Below are 15,046 nucleotides of genomic sequence, written 5' to 3'. Positions count from 1 at the left end.
ACTCACAGGATCCATCTTTGACCCTGCCAGTCCGGCTCATCATGCGAAGCAGTCGCACACCACGGCTCATCGGTGGCACCATACGGCGTCAACGGAAGATCATACGGCATGCGGAACCCGACAACAAGGTCAGCCGTCTCGCCTCCGAATACAGCCGGACGATCTTGTTTAAAGCAAGGAACCATCGGCGCATCCCGTGCGGGAGACTCCGCCGGTAATGCAATATCATCGCAAAAAAGGTCCGGCCACACAACAACACCGATCTCCCAGCTGCAGATGCGAACCTCGCCACTCGGATTCGTCGCGGCGCCCCACGCCTGTGTGGACAGATTCGCGGATGAGACCATCGCCCAGTCAATGGTCTTCATATCCGAATCCGCAAAGCGGATGTAGGTTTTGATGTGCGGTGCTGCCCGACAGCGACCTGCTTCGCGCTTTGCAGGGGTATCTTCTGATAGATCAATGCACTGGCCTGGTGGAAGACTGTCACCTGCCCATTGGCAAAGATGCGGGCGCATGTATTGAAGTTGCTTTTGTTGCGCTGCGCTTTGTGTTTTCATGTGGATGGAGCCGCCGGAGTCATAGCCGTTTAGAGAGCGGCGGATCTCATCTGGTGTTGGGAAGATTATTGAGTAGGTCGGGGTGGGTGCTTGGGTTGGTGTTGAGGCGAGGGCTTTGAAGAAGACGTCTTTGAGCCATTTGTTTGTTTGTCCGAGAGTTGCGACTGACGAGATCTGGGGATTGGTTAGAAGCCGGTCATAGTGCGTTGGAACTAGGAGATATGTACCTGGATTACGATGTGCGGCTTTTTGGCGCTGTTGCTTGGTTTAGTTTTCCGGATGGGGATTCGGCGCATCAGATCTTTCAGAGCAGACCAGCCCCATAGCGTATCTTCTTCTGAGTTGCAATCACTGGCATGTTTCTTGGACGGGACGCTCGCGATGAGGGCGGCGCGAATAGCCCCGAAGTCATAGTTATTCAATTGCTGAACTAGCAGACCCGTCTTTCTAGGTCCATACGCTTTCAAATACGCGAGGAGATCTCTTTTGAAGCGTGAGCCCGAGCCGAATTTGGAGTCGGATTGGGATTCTGATGGAATTGGCTTCTGCAACGGAAGAAGCGGAGAGCGCCAGACAGCTTGTGTCATATTGGTCCAGTCCATATGGATCATGTTAGCTGTGTGGATGATGACTCTGTTTGGATATATCAGAATCAGGTTTAGCTACAGTATTTTTGAGAAGAATCTTACTGGGCGAGGTCATCATGTCGAAGCAGAATCATCATCTTAGAATGATGTGTCCCGAAAGCCTCGGGCATGTAGGCCACAATGGGCTCTACGTTGGGGTATCGCGAACAAGTTTCCTAGTAAGATAGTAGTCTCATATTAGACCATGTGTTTGATGAGGGATGAAATCAATCCAGGCAAACTCATTCAAACGAAAGGAAAGAAATCTCATCGGGTGTGAACTCACTTCAACACGAATGCGATGCGAATCTTCCTTCCGCCATGACCCATGCACGATCTTGACCTTGACTATATCCTTGACATCTTCATCAAAATGTGACATCAAGAAATCTATATCAAAAAGATAATTGAACTGCCAGCATTCGCGGATCATGGGATCCCCGAGGATGTCGCGGAGTCGAACGGTGTCGACATTGTTAGCCGCAGGTAAATCTCGAATATGCGTAAGCTGTGTAGGCGAATTGATGAACTGGACTGGACGATTGGCTCCAGAGCTAGCAGAATTCATCTTCTCATCAGTCTGCGCTGGACATGTAGGCTGTATATTTGCTCGTGGGGATGGCGGGCTAATGGCCCTGTGCAGAGACGCGAAAGGTGCAGTCACTACACCATCTGCGCTGGACTCTGACACGCGGGCCCTTTTAGAGGGGCGCTCCATTTGATTGAGCTTGAATGGGCCTGGAGTCTGGAGTGCCTTGACTGGCTTGAGTTGATGGAAAGTTGAAAGGCGGTCGAGATGATGGGCGATCCTCCGGGTGCCTAATGACATCCTAGGAATTGAGTCGACTTCGAGAGAGGTCAGAATATTGTACCTTGACTTTGCAAGAATATTGTCGCGAGAAAGAAACACAATTATCTTCCAAGTGAATAAGCAATATCCAATCGCATTCCACGAAATGATGTGATTGGCGCAAAAAAGGGATCGCGCGGCGCACTCACAATCCAGCCCATAATTTGATGCGATCGTCTAAGAACTCAATGGGACCTGGGGTCTTGAAGAATTTTTAACTCTATTCCAAGGAATTTATACAAATATCGGCTTACCGCGATGTAAACTCCCCTGTCTCATTCTATTTGCCAGCCGCAAGCTTCTTAATCTCTGCCACAACGGCATCAGTGACTTGTTTCGTCGTAGCATTGCCACCCAAGTCCCGAGTCAGAACTCCCTGCTCACAAACATTTTCAACACAAACCAGCAGCTGCTTGGAAGCCTCCTCCTCGCCAAGCCAAGCAAGCATCTCCGCAGCCGTCCAGAATGTAGCAACGGGATTCGAGATACCCAAGCCAGTGATATCAAAAGCAGAGCCATGAATAGGCTCAAACATGCTGGGATACTCGCGCGTAGGATCAAGGTTGGAAGTCGGCGCGATACCAATAGATCCAGCCAGCGCCGCAGCAAGATCAGAGAGAATATCAGCGTGCTAGTTGATTCATCAGTTAACAGACTGAATTTGAGATCATCGCTTGCTTCGGCAACTCACCAAGTTAGTAGCAACAATCGTATCGAGACTCTCAGGCTTCAGAACCATGCGAGTGGTCATAGCATCAACAAGCATCTTATCAACCGTGACATCGGGAAAATCCTCCGCAACGACCTTCGCCACTTCATCCCAGAGAACCATACCGTTACGCTGGGCATTACTCTTAGTGACCACAGTCAGCAGCTTGCGCGGCCGCTTCTGAGCAGTCTCGAAAGCGAATCGCATAATTCTCTCCACGCCGTGACGGGAGAAGATGGAGACTTCAGTCGCAACCTCCCACGGCTTTCCAGCGTGGGAGCGACCACCTTGGCCCGCGTACTCGCCCTCGCTGTTTTCACGGATGATCACCCAGTCAAGGTCGTTAGGTCCGCAGTTGCGCAACGGGGACTCGGTGCCACGGAACACCCGTGTTGGACGCACATTGGCGTACTGCTGGAAAGGTTGGCAGATGGCGAGTCGCAGACCCCACAGGGAGATATGATCAGGGACATCTTGCTCTCAGGTCAGTGTCACCCCACCAAAAAACAGGTTCTTTGGGTCTATTTACCAGGAGCACCGACAGCTCCAAAGAAAATCGCGTCGTGCTTCTTCAGCTCCTCAAGTCCCCCATCGGGGATATATTTGCCGGTCTTCTTGTAGGTTTCTGAGCTCCAATCATAGTTCTTGAACTCCAACTTGAAAGTCTGGAGTGCATCGGTCAAGGCATTGAGGGCGGTGATGCCTGCATTGATGACTTCTGGGCCAATTCCATCGGCTGGAATGGATGCAATACTGTAGGTCTTCTGACTAGCGACTGTGAGAGACATGATGAGGTTGTCGCACTGGAGTCTTAGTAAATAGTGGGAGATAGCAGGAACGAACTCAGCGGGCTCGATGGCCTTTATAGAAATCTGAGTCTAACGTCTCAGATTTTAGTCTCCACTTGCAAATTGCCAGGAAACCTCTCGCACGACCCCTCATCGCAGCTCATCCAACGATAATTGATATCGCGGGGTGCAGACGGACATTCGAATGCCCGGTTTATGGACGGGGGGATCCCCGTACACTCCACTCGGAAGAAGACATGTCCGCCGAACAACTGTTGCATGCATACTCGGTCGAGAGATACTCTGTACAAAAACATTCTGAATTGAGACACTCATTCCGTCATTTGACAAGAGCAAACTTAATGGCGAGGGAGGAGGCCTATGAGCTGGATTTGGATGGGTTGAGAAGATGACTTTTCAGTCCTCGCACGCCAGTGACAGACAAGAAAGACCAACTGCGAGTTGGAATGAGTCGAGATAGGACGGTAGTTGATATTGGTTTGTACCAGTGAGCCGGCTTCAAAGAATTAGAAACAATATTTGAGCATACATTGGCTATTATACATATGCTGTTCGAAAAGCCATATTGGATATTACAGAAAGTTATTGTGAATCATCCATGGGCCATCGGCGACACTCCATAGATCGCCCATAAGCATAGAAGACGAAAAGGGCAAAGCATCTCCACCAATAAAGTTTGGATTGAAAGCAGCATTCCCGTCAGCAGTGTTTCCGAATATTAGACCTGCTGACGACTGGCCGTTGAGAAAGTCATCACCAGGATCTAGCAGATTACCGAAATTGCCAGACGGCGAAAAGGCAGCAGAGTCGTAGATTTCTGTTGAATCAATGCGTTGGGCAGGGGAGCGAAGGGATGATTGCAATGAGGGAACTCCCGCACGGACAGGACGGCCTTCGTGTGCTTTCAGCGCCGAAGATGGAGGTCGGGCCGGTGTAAGACCTGCATTGTCAGTTCCGTGACTTCTATCCACGGCCGTCGGGAGTCGCATATCCATCGACGGTGTTGCCTGAAAAGGAGATTGGGTAGGCCTCTCCAGATCATTCAATGTAGAAGAACCCTGAGCTTGCTCGCCACTGGGCCTTTGCGCATTGAAAGCAGATATCATGCCTTCGATTGCCTCAATACAGGTTTCTGGCCAATTGCTACCACGCAATGATAGATTTTCCAGGATAGCTATTCCAATTCTACTATATTTCAGAGCAGTCGGTGCCGGGAACTTCCCTTCCCATGCAGCATACATTAGAATGAGACAGGCCATCCAAGTTGACCACGTGAAACACGGCCAGGAGAGCGAAGATCGTGGCTCAGATGACATGTGCTTTTTCAAAGCCGCAAGGATAGCTCGAGAGGATCCAATACACACCTGCAAAGCATTCTTGTAATCTGCACTGGGCTCTTCGGAGGCTAAAAGAGGTCGATTAAGTGAGATGATGGCTTCGTGTCTCAGGATCATTAGAAGTAGGCGATGATATGGCTGCAAGGTTTGTATTTGACCTGGGTCCGTTTCTGTGGGCTCATCAATGGGGTTGACATCGTCGTAAACCTCATTCCACCACTGTGCTAGTTCTCCATTAACATAAGCTGCTTCAGTCTGGCTGGCATGGCTGTGAAGAATGGATTTATTGCGAAGCTCAACAATTAAACCCCGGATACGTGCGAATTTTGCGAGGTGGCGCAATAAGTGCAGTCTGCGATCGTCTGATATTTTGGGAGTTGTTGAAGAATGTCGCTCGGCGCCGGGGTAGCACACGTCGATGTCGTCATCTCGAATGGAGAGCGGGATACCAAGGGCTTGAGATAGATATCTCTCAAGAGAGTAGATCGACCAGAATAACCGACATCGGATATCCACTTCTGCGCTTTTGAAGCAAGAAAAGCGTCCTGGGCAGCGATGCAATCCAAGATGAAATGCAGTGCGAGTGATGACGCCCCCTACTCGAGAAGCAGCATTCAAGCGCAGAAGCGAGGCAAGTGCAAGTTGAGCTGTAAATGCAGATTGTAGCAGCGAAAGAGTAGTCGGTTCCTCAAGAAGACTTTGTACATCTTGCATCACATGTTGAATGGATTGGAACACTAGAACAGAAGGGACGGGGCCGAGTTGGAATTCAGGCGATGTTGTCTGTCGATTGTCACCGAGAGAAATAGACACAATGGAGCGGATAATCATCAATTCCAATCCGCTCACAGATTCCGTCCCTTTTTGACTGACTGTCTCTAAGCTTTTCAAGACTGTCGGGGCATGGAGACATGGAAATATTGGATGCCAATTCTCAAAATAGCTGCGTGTCCATCTAACCAGATCATCGAAGGAAAACGAGGAATTCAGATCATCATTCAACTCTTCCATTTCCCATAGTTCATCTGAGTTGTGAACGCTTCCGGTATCCTGCTGTAGCCGGTCGTCTTCCCCTGGCACCGAAGCTCTGTCACGGGCTCTGGTTTGGTCCAAGTCTGCCGAACGGCGCGCAAAGGCATTGTAAACATGTCGAATAAAATGGATTCCACTTGAGCTCCCCAAAAAAGTTGCAGATCCGTCATTCTGAGATTCTCTCATATACCCAATCTCGCGAGGCGAGGGTCCTGCAGTACCCGAGAAGGCGCGCTTGGGTCTCTTAGCAGCACGAGAAGAACAAGGCCATTCACCCTCATCTTCGAATTGCGCACTGGCAAGTGAAGCCGAATGCATCATGGCTGCGACCCATATATCACATTCTTGGGATTAAGAGATTCAGAGTCAAGTTTCTATTTACTCCCACTTGCAATGCCGGGACCAAGGGTAGGAGTTTATTACGTCAGCCCTCTCGTGTAGGTAGGTCCCGCCCAATAGATGGATGCCTCTAGGCCATCACCAGATCTATACGGAGTAGTTCTTAACTTCTTATTATGTTCAACTCTATATCCTCTATACCAAATCCCAATCCCCTATTGTTTAATATACATTAATTGGTACTTTTGAGCTCCACAATCTCAACGATGTCTAAAAGGCACCCTTTCCAGGAGTGCTATCTCCGTTCAAAGCAGCACATCCCTGCTCGACATCCGAAGGGTGAAGCAATTGGCTACCGTTGGCATTGTTGTAGGCAAGTCCAACAAGCGTTTGCTCTGTGAAATAATTAGTCATACAGAGCTTGTCAATCCGATTAGGAACTTACCGTTAGGGTTGTATTGGGGCCATCCAAACTTGGTCAATCCCTCTTTGGGGTCACTTGCAAAAGCAACCCAGGCGGAGGCCATGTACCGGGCGAACTCGTTCTCGACATCGCTGTTAGCAATTCCGCTGACCTGCTCCGCAGTTCCGAATACCATAGGCAGGTCGGCACCGTGGTAGCTTCCGCTGTTAGGGTGCAGACGCAGGTTGTCCCAGTCACCGAAGTAGTGGGACTGCCAGACGGGAACACCATTGTCAACGCGGTATCTAGCGGACGCACCACTGGGGCAAGTGAAAGCCGCATCGTTGAAAGCTTGCCATGCGCTATCGCTGAGGGTGATGTTTGCGGTGTTCGCGCTGATGCGATAATAGCCGGGCTCATAGTGATTGCTGTTGATCAGATAAGGCTATGACATGTCAGTATTATTACGCTTGATTGATAAAACTGCATTCGATAAACTTACCAGACGAGCGAATTGACCGGCAGCAGATCGGCTGGCGTAGTCACTGAACACAGTAACTCCGTCCACCGTGGGGTGGAACACTGCCTGGGGAGTAGCCGGGGGAGGGTGCGGGCGGAACCTGGCCTCCCGCCTTAACCACATCGGTGTAGGGCTTCTGACGAACGCACTTGACGACTTCGTCGTGATCACTGGTCTTGTCACCGCAACCAAGAATCTTGGAAGCGGTAAAGAAGTAATCAGCAGACTCTTCGGCAGTATTGGGAACAAAGCTGAGCGAAGTTCCAGAGTGCGAAATGAGACCGGCAACCAGAGGCTCATCAGCCCAAGCGTGAGAGTAATAGTCAACGGCAGCGCCACCAGCGGACTGTCCGAAGATCGAGATGCGCTCTGGGTCTCCACCAAAGGCAGCGATGTTGCGGTGGGCCCATTCCACTGCCATGCGCTGATCCAACAGGCCGACGTTCTGGGGCAGATTGGGTGCGCCTGAGAATCCAAAGATGTTCAATCGGTAGCTGTTATTTGTTAGTAACTTTGTGCAGGTTGCAGATCGAAGAGTACTGACTTGATGGTCACAACCACGACCTCGTGCTCATCTGCCAATGCTTGTCCATCATAGTATGGGTTGTTGGCACCACCGCCGGTGAACCCTTTAAAAAAATGTTAACAATTGAAAACAATGGGGTCGGGATCAACATACGACCACCGTGGAACCAAAGCAGCACAGGCTTCAAGTTGGTGACTGTGGGGCGGGTCCACACGTTCAGGAAAAGACAATCCTCGCTGTGAGAAGTGTTCAGGGCCTGGGTGAATCCCTTGACGATCTTGAGAGCCTGGGGGGTAAAGCCAGGGTAATCTGCAATTTTACCGGAATTTGCAGGGCAATCACTAATATTGGTCAGATGGCTAGACAATCACAGTCAAGATATACTATACACACGGGCTCTGTCGGTGAAACAGTTAGTCAAAGATGCTGAAAAACACGAAGAGGGCATTCTTACATAGGCAGTTGCCTGAATGGTACCATCGGAAGCATAAGCCACCGGAGCTGCAAATCGAAGATCTCCAATTGGTGGCGAAGCATAGGGAATACCCAAATACTCAGACACGGCAGGCTTGCGAGGTGCGGCGTGGCCCTCAATCAATCCACTGCTAGTCAAAACAGCATCGCCGATATGGCTTTCTGGGTGATCCGAACATATTTGTCCCAAAGCTGCGGGCAGGCATGTAGCCAGCAACAGGGCCGATCCAATAGGCTGCCAAATGCCCTTCATTTTGTCTGCGAAATTGTCAAGGGTGAGAAGAAAAAGACTCCGACGGAAGAGGAGCCGAAGAATATAACCAGCCAAGCTAAAGCTATTGATAGGGCCAGGGTTCTCCGGATGTTCGCTTCTACATACTACTCACACGCGAGGGCATCACCAATTGTGGCTTCAATCGGATGAGCGCGGGGATCCACCTTGGGACCGGCACTCGACAAGAACGGGGCCGGTTGGCTGTTGGGGGCCATTGGCGACCAATTCGGAAGTTTTGGCATGTCGATCTTCTTCAATAAATTAAGCGCCCGGTTTATGATTCGATGCACGATCTTGCGCACTCTGTACGGGGTTCATACTAGGGATACTGTTATATTGCTTGCAGATTGGTAAGCGATCAATGATCAAGTCATATCGAGCGATTCATATGAATGCGTAGCTTGACCCACAGACTATACTTTTCGCTTTGCATGATCCTGGTAAGTTCACGCGAAACTGGTTTAAGCGATGTGCCTCGACGCAATCAAAATACTCAAGTGCCGACAGCAGACTTCCCTGCAGCCTTGGCCAAATGAAAGAATTTTCCTTTTGGTGGATATCTGCATTTAACCCACGTGTACGGAGTATTCGGTACGGAGTACAGCCTCGCACTAGAGGTTTGCCTTTCAACTAATCGCTTATAGGGCTAGCGATCAGCTACTCGATTTCCGCACATAAGATGGCCTCCTATATTGAACGTTCTGTATGTTGTAGGGATGTACCTGTCAATAACCACATGGCCTCAAGTCCTACCAAAGTAGATCTAAATCTGGATTACCGTGGCTTTCCATTTGCATAACTGATGATAGCATTAATTTCGATAAATTGATGGAGTGCCTTTGCCAAATCTAAATTCATATATCCACGACAGATATGTATTCTTATCTTGTTTGAGGCCCACAGCTAACAATCAACGCAAGCGAACGACTGTCTGGAACATCGTGGGGCAGCGTGCATCAGACGGGGGTTAGGAGCTGAAAGTTACCACTCCCCCCGAATTCTCATAAAAGCTAATGGGTGTGCCTTTTCCTCAGATCAGCACTGGCCGTCATGTCATATGAAATCGGATTAGGCACACCTGAGGTGCCTAATCGAGGGTACCCATTATGGATATGCAGTGTTGTGATGGTCATTCTAGCCGGTCTATTCGTGGTGTCTCGACTGGCCATTCGATTCCATCATAGTCATCTGGGAACAGATGATTGGATGATTCTGGCGTCCTTGGTGAGTGATGTTTGCGGTATCGCAGACTCAAAACCAGGATGAAAACACTCACATATGACAGATATTCTCGATTATTCTCACAGTCACGGAATGTTCAGGTACCTCACTCTCCCCCATTATCTGCCAGCAGTATACTAATTTGCTTCAAATCAGCGGTACATCACGGATATGGAAAGCACTCCGCGGATCTCACACAACACGAGCGGGTGATGGCACTCAAGTGGTTCTTCGGCGCCCAGATCGTATACAAAATCGTCATCACTGTCAACAAACTATCCTTCCTATGTCTTTACCTTCGGATCTTTCCACAACGAGCCTTCCGGGTGACTTGCTATGGCGGGTTAGGGGTGATTGCCGCCTGGGGACTGGCATATCTCTTCCTCACCATCTTCCAGTGCGACCCCATGGCTTCGTTCTGGGACATAACTGTCAAAAACCCCCGAGATGTCTAGATAAAGAGGGTATGTGGATGTCATATTCCATCATCAACATTATATTCGACTTGATCATTCTTGGTCTGCCTATATATCCATTGAGCCGGCTACGGTTGGAACGGGCGAAGAAGATTGGTCTCCTGGCGGTCTTCGGAATGGGAGCATTGTGAGTGCTGCTTACTTATTATCTGTCTAAACAACCACTTACACTTTTAGTGTCTGCATTACAACCATCGTCCGAACCACAACACTTGCGAAATCTGCCCATGATAAGGACCCGACTAGTGAGTTTTGCTCCCCCGACAATACGACCCCCCAAGCATAGAAATTAACAGCACGCTAGGCGGTCCTATCCCAGCTACTATTTGGAGTGTGGTTGAAGCCAACACTGGTATCATCTGCACCTGTCTACCTGTCTTCAAACATCCGATCCAGTTCTTTTTCCCGCGGCTTTTCGCCTCTCAGCAAAGCACCAATGTGTCCGGTCCACCAACACACCGTCACGGCCCATATACCAGTGGGCCATCCAAAAGAACTCGCTCCAGCTCCGACAATGTTTTATTGGAGGATGACTTGGAGATGACAAACGCAGAGGGCTATAAGACCGATCAAAGTGGAAGAATCTTGACGGTGACAAATATACATATCTCCTATCAGCATGATCAAGACTCGGATGGATCAACCCGACCGATCCACAAGGATTATTGAATATTTACAGCGACGATCCAAGCAAAAATAGAAATAAAGCGTAATTTAGACCAATCCAACGCAAAAACTTGTAATTGAGTAATGCTCCTCTTGCAAACAACCTTGGGAGTAGACCACCGAAAACCATCACGTGCCTGCCACTTATGTCCGGAGGTTTCTTACTCCGAAACTTGCATCTGTCAATCATCATACATATCAGCTTCAGCAGAACCTCCTCGATAGCTTGGTATTATGTTTATCTGCAGTGGATTGATCGAGAACTGCATAATATAACCTTGTAGTACACATGGCCCAATCGCGATCGAGGCGGACGAGGGCACACAATGCCATGCCAGGTGCGAGCAGAGTACTCCACATAAAAAGCATAGATCGACTGACTCGAGATCCCTGCAACCAGAAGAGCACTTGAATCAGATATCCTGTGAAGTATGCAGACAACGGAAATGCAAAGTATGTTATCTTCCTGCCTCAGCGGAATACGAACTGATCAATTTAGTGTGATCGCAGACTGTAAGACCGTTCTCGCCGTTTATTTTGGTAGCCAATTGGTCCCATCTCTAATCCGACTCGTTCAAAAGTCCGTTCTGTTCTCAATGCGCAGGGGAGCCATCTAAATGTATCTACCCCGAGAGTGGGAAAAGGTAAGATGCCCAAGGCCACATACGGAGTACATCAACATGCATGCAGGTACCCGTGGGAAGCTAACAAATTGGCCCAGAGGTTTACCCTTGGGATACCTCAACCAACTGGAACAGCGGTTGGCCGAGACTGAATCAGCTCTTTACGGGGCTTTGATGAGTCTTCGTTCACTCGGGCAATCAACATCGGTACAAGTTGCAGTAAAGTCAGACAATGTTCCCAAACAAAAGGCAGCTCGCATGGCAGAGTGGTCCCAACTACCACTTCGAGAACGAATCGACATGGAGCGTTGGCTAACGATGATGTCGGACCAATTCACCATCGAACCGCCAAGAGACGTTGTTCCCGAGAGCTCAGGGGATCGGTCCGAAATTCCCGCTACTCCCCATCTTGAGAAAGAGCAAAGCTTGGGGGATGAGCCTCGTGTTGGACGAGTCTTCAATGCGTGGCAACCCAGGGACGGCGGGGTCAGTTCGGGAAGTCCATACAGTCCTCACCAGTGCCACCCGAGGATGATGGGTTCCTTAGTTTATTTCGGACACCCAGCTGTGGAAGGATCTGAGGCGCTGCAGTCTCCATCGGCTGGGAGTTCCCGACGCGGAATGACTGGTGTCGATGATGTCGGTCTTCCGATGGATACAGATGCAGTTGCAAGTGGGGTGGAGACAGGGCAATCAAGCAAGGCTGACGAGCTATCACACAATAATCCGAGTCTATACTTTTGAAATGACGTGTTCTAAAGGGGTACAAAATTGACTACACCTTGTATACTCCGTACGAGTCTGATCTCTTTCCTTAATGGAGTCTCAGCTGCCTATCTGTAACGGGCCAGGTGTGGAGCGCGGATGCCTCAGGCCCTCATTTCGTTGCTCGCCGGGGTCGATCAGCGTGAGAAAATGATGTTATCCGTTCAATAAACCCAGCATTCAAGCTATATTCATAGTCAGCCTTGACTTGTGAGGATGTCCAACACACAACCCTCCTAACGTAGGGCCCTGGAGGGGCTCGTGCGCCCCTCCGCACAGTTTTCCCAGCGGGGCTGAGATGAAGGGCTTTAAACACGCCCAGTGCTCCACAGAACATCCACTCAGATAACCAACGCACCATCTGGGTGATCTGGATGTCTCCGAATCCTCCGAACCCGATCATATGCAGGTCCTTAACCGCTGGCAATGAGACCGCCTAGGTGAACTGTCTTACTTGAACCCCTGATTGGACGCTCTGCTCTTTGGCCCTCTCCCACCGAGCCAACAGGGACACGGGACACAGAATGCTTTAAGCATCTGGAACTGAGACAACTGATTGGTGTGAAACACCCGTGCCTTCAGACTAAGAAGCCGGACCTGCATTCGTTTCACCTAGATCCTTCTCGGGGATTGCATCACACAGGAGACATGGTACTCTCTTGTGGGGTTGATGGTTAATGTTCTGGAATTTGTGACAGCGCAGATGGAACAGGTCGGGACACGTCGATACACGTCGACCTGAACTCCTCCATACCCAGGCACATACCCGTCCCCGTCAGGAAACTCCGAGGAAACGCCCTTCGGGACTCTGTGTCTGGGCCCCCTTTCGAATAAATTGTGGGTGTAGCCCTGGTACCGTAGAAAGAGGCGAAAAAAAGCGCAAATTTGGAATCGTTACCAGCCAGAACACTGGGTCCCCCTGATAGCCACAGGCTCTAGATTGCATTCTATTAGGCCGAATCCCAGCGATCCTTTGGGACGAAAGCGAAGGTTTGGCTTGGGAGTGGTCAAACGCTGGTGTAGCGCCCGTTTCTACCCCGTAAGGGACCTTCGCCCCCCTTCTCTTTCTTCCAACCTCCTTGGGATTGTGCCTTTGTGCCTTCATTCTCTCATTCTTATATTCTTTTGAAGTCCTAGATACAGAGATCTGAGATCCTGGATTCATTATTTTTTAACGCGCATCCTGGTTCTGCGCTCTCATTCCTTTCAGGACCACAAAGAGCCCATTATTCTCCGCGTTTTGCTGTGCAAAATCCAGAGGACTTGACATTCATTTTCCAAGACACACATATGTCAAATTGCCAAATTGATATCTGACACCGGACATTCCTGTCGTCGATCCCTTCCATTCTTTCGTCCCGCAATCATCTACCACGCGAGATTAAGTACGGATCCGATCGCTATTTTGGATCCCAAAACCAAAAAAGCACCCGCTTTGCCTGTGGGAAAAATACTTGCAAGTATCTTCCGATCGCGTCGATCGCATCATCTCCATTTTCTGAGATCCAACTTCCAAATCCGCCATGTCGAACATCACGAGAGCATTCACCCGGCGCAATAAGCGTCCGGAAGTATCAGCGCCCATGCCATATCGTGGCGATGGGCAGGTGCGACTCAATTCGTCAAGCATCAAGCGCGGCAATATATCTAGGCCCGTCCAGCTGTTGTCCACAACCAATATGCTAGCCTACAACGCACCTGATATCAACTCGGCCAACTCAGCCGGCTCTTCATCTACCTCATCGCTACGATCGCGTGACGACTCCGACGCTTCTATGTCCCCGCAAAGCTACGCGTCTTCAATGACCTCACCCGACCTCTCCCCCTACGAGAGCTGTCCCATTGACGCAAATCCAATGGCGTCGTATTTCCCGAAGCGCTCGGACACAATGACAAGCCACCCGCGCTCCTCTACGTCGTCTTCGTCAACCGCGGACCCTCCGCTGGTGCCTAAGCGTGCACTGTCGCACACCAAGCGGTCCCACCAGGAGCTCGCTCACAAGCGCTCGATCTCCAGGTTGTCGCCGCCTCCTCTGAACGCCGCGCGCAGCACACCGACAGTTCGATCAACACAGGATTTCTTCCAACCGGAGGTGCATCCATTTAGCAAAGAGTTGGAGCAGGTGAACGAAGTTGCGGAGGAATTCGGAGGACTTAATCTGCTCGATGACGAAGAGCGGATTCTCCATGACAAGGGGCTCAAGAAATTCTCTGTCGAAGATTATCTTGTGGAACTTGAAGAGCTGTATGGCAGTATCTTCGATGACAAGCCTGGAACCGTGTGCACTTCTTGGTTCTAATAACATAATCACTGCACCCCGGTTGACCCGGGGATCAACGACACGAGATTGCGGTCAGGCGAAGACTGGATATTCCTCGCCTGGTCCGCTACGATGACCAACTATTATTCTCTCTCTTACGATCATTGCCCCTTGTTTTGCACGATACCATGGGAGGACATTCTGTTCCCACACTCTTTACTTTGAATTTACTTTTGCCATTTGACTTTTCTTCTATTCTCGTAATAGACGGTCTCTTCTCATTCGGGTTTCATTTGGTGCCATCTGCGTCCTTTCAGGAAGCTGACAAAGTCTTTGTGAGAGTTTTGGAGGCCTCCATAGATCTTTATTTGTGTATTCAAGAAATCATAATGATTCTTCAGATGGGTTCTCGGATAAAGCCCAATAGACGCGTTTAAATGAGACTCTTGAGTCGAACATGACCAGTCGTAGACGATGATGTATACAAACGCGAGATGAGAACATGATGACCTAATCCAATATTACCCAAATAGGCATAGCGTAGGGCTCACCGACACGGTCACGGGCTCCGCTGA

At 49.8% G+C, this 15,046-nt stretch overlaps 7 protein-coding genes across 7 annotated transcripts; 4 read left to right on the top strand and 3 right to left on the bottom strand.

Moving 5' to 3' along the window:
- Positions 1-2: 2 nt before the first annotated feature.
- Positions 3-3,533, bottom strand: N7457_002479 (tyrosyl-DNA phosphodiesterase 1; the record flags this gene model as incomplete). Its single annotated transcript, XM_057173525.1, has 7 exons — positions 3-734; positions 788-1,193; positions 1,250-1,362; positions 1,473-1,898; positions 2,353-2,667; positions 2,728-3,218; positions 3,275-3,533. 7 exons carry the CDS (start codon positions 3,531-3,533, stop codon positions 3-5), a joined length of 2,742 nt encoding a protein of 913 aa, XP_057033676.1.
- Positions 3,534-4,126: 593 nt separating this feature from the next.
- N7457_002478 (CeGAL family transcription factor) lies at positions 4,127-6,244 on the bottom strand (the record flags this gene model as incomplete). Its single annotated transcript, XM_057173524.1, has 1 exon — positions 4,127-6,244. One exon carries the CDS (start codon positions 6,242-6,244, stop codon positions 4,127-4,129), a length of 2,118 nt encoding a protein of 705 aa, XP_057033675.1.
- Positions 6,245-6,532: 288 nt separating this feature from the next.
- On the bottom strand, positions 6,533-8,438 carry N7457_002477 (Carboxylesterase type B; the record flags this gene model as incomplete). Its single annotated transcript, XM_057173523.1, has 8 exons — positions 6,533-6,657; positions 6,708-7,110; positions 7,168-7,285; positions 7,335-7,679; positions 7,730-7,814; positions 7,865-8,052; positions 8,105-8,109; positions 8,166-8,438. The coding sequence occupies 8 exons, from the start codon at positions 8,436-8,438 to the stop codon at positions 6,533-6,535; spliced, it is 1,542 nt and encodes a 513-aa protein (XP_057033674.1).
- Positions 8,439-9,509: 1,071 nt separating this feature from the next.
- Positions 9,510-10,135, top strand: N7457_002476 (uncharacterized protein; the record flags this gene model as incomplete). Its single annotated transcript, XM_057173522.1, has 2 exons — positions 9,510-9,683; positions 9,767-10,135. The coding sequence occupies 2 exons, from the start codon at positions 9,510-9,512 to the stop codon at positions 10,133-10,135; spliced, it is 543 nt and encodes a 180-aa protein (XP_057033673.1).
- Positions 10,136-10,272: 137 nt separating this feature from the next.
- On the top strand, positions 10,273-10,825 carry N7457_002475 (uncharacterized protein; the record flags this gene model as incomplete). Its single annotated transcript, XM_057173521.1, has 3 exons — positions 10,273-10,283; positions 10,334-10,401; positions 10,461-10,825. 3 exons carry the CDS (start codon positions 10,273-10,275, stop codon positions 10,823-10,825), a joined length of 444 nt encoding a protein of 147 aa, XP_057033672.1.
- A 677-nt stretch (positions 10,826-11,502) lies between these two features.
- Positions 11,503-12,189, top strand: N7457_002474 (uncharacterized protein; the record flags this gene model as incomplete). Its single annotated transcript, XM_057173520.1, has 1 exon — positions 11,503-12,189. The coding sequence occupies one exon, from the start codon at positions 11,503-11,505 to the stop codon at positions 12,187-12,189; it is 687 nt and encodes a 228-aa protein (XP_057033671.1).
- A 1,544-nt stretch (positions 12,190-13,733) lies between these two features.
- N7457_002473 (uncharacterized protein) lies at positions 13,734-14,510 on the top strand (the record flags this gene model as incomplete). Its single annotated transcript, XM_057173519.1, has 1 exon — positions 13,734-14,510. The coding sequence occupies one exon, from the start codon at positions 13,734-13,736 to the stop codon at positions 14,508-14,510; it is 777 nt and encodes a 258-aa protein (XP_057033670.1).
- Between the last annotated feature and the right edge of the window lie 536 nt (positions 14,511-15,046).

This window comes from Penicillium paradoxum (genome assembly GCF_028828445.1).
Source record: "Penicillium paradoxum strain IBT 22861 chromosome Unknown utg000003l_segment0_segment0, whole genome shotgun sequence".
Taxonomy (NCBI): domain Eukaryota; kingdom Fungi; phylum Ascomycota; class Eurotiomycetes; order Eurotiales; family Aspergillaceae; genus Penicillium; species Penicillium paradoxum.
Note: the sequence above shows the minus strand (reverse complement) of the source record. Positions and strands in the feature narration are given on the sequence as shown.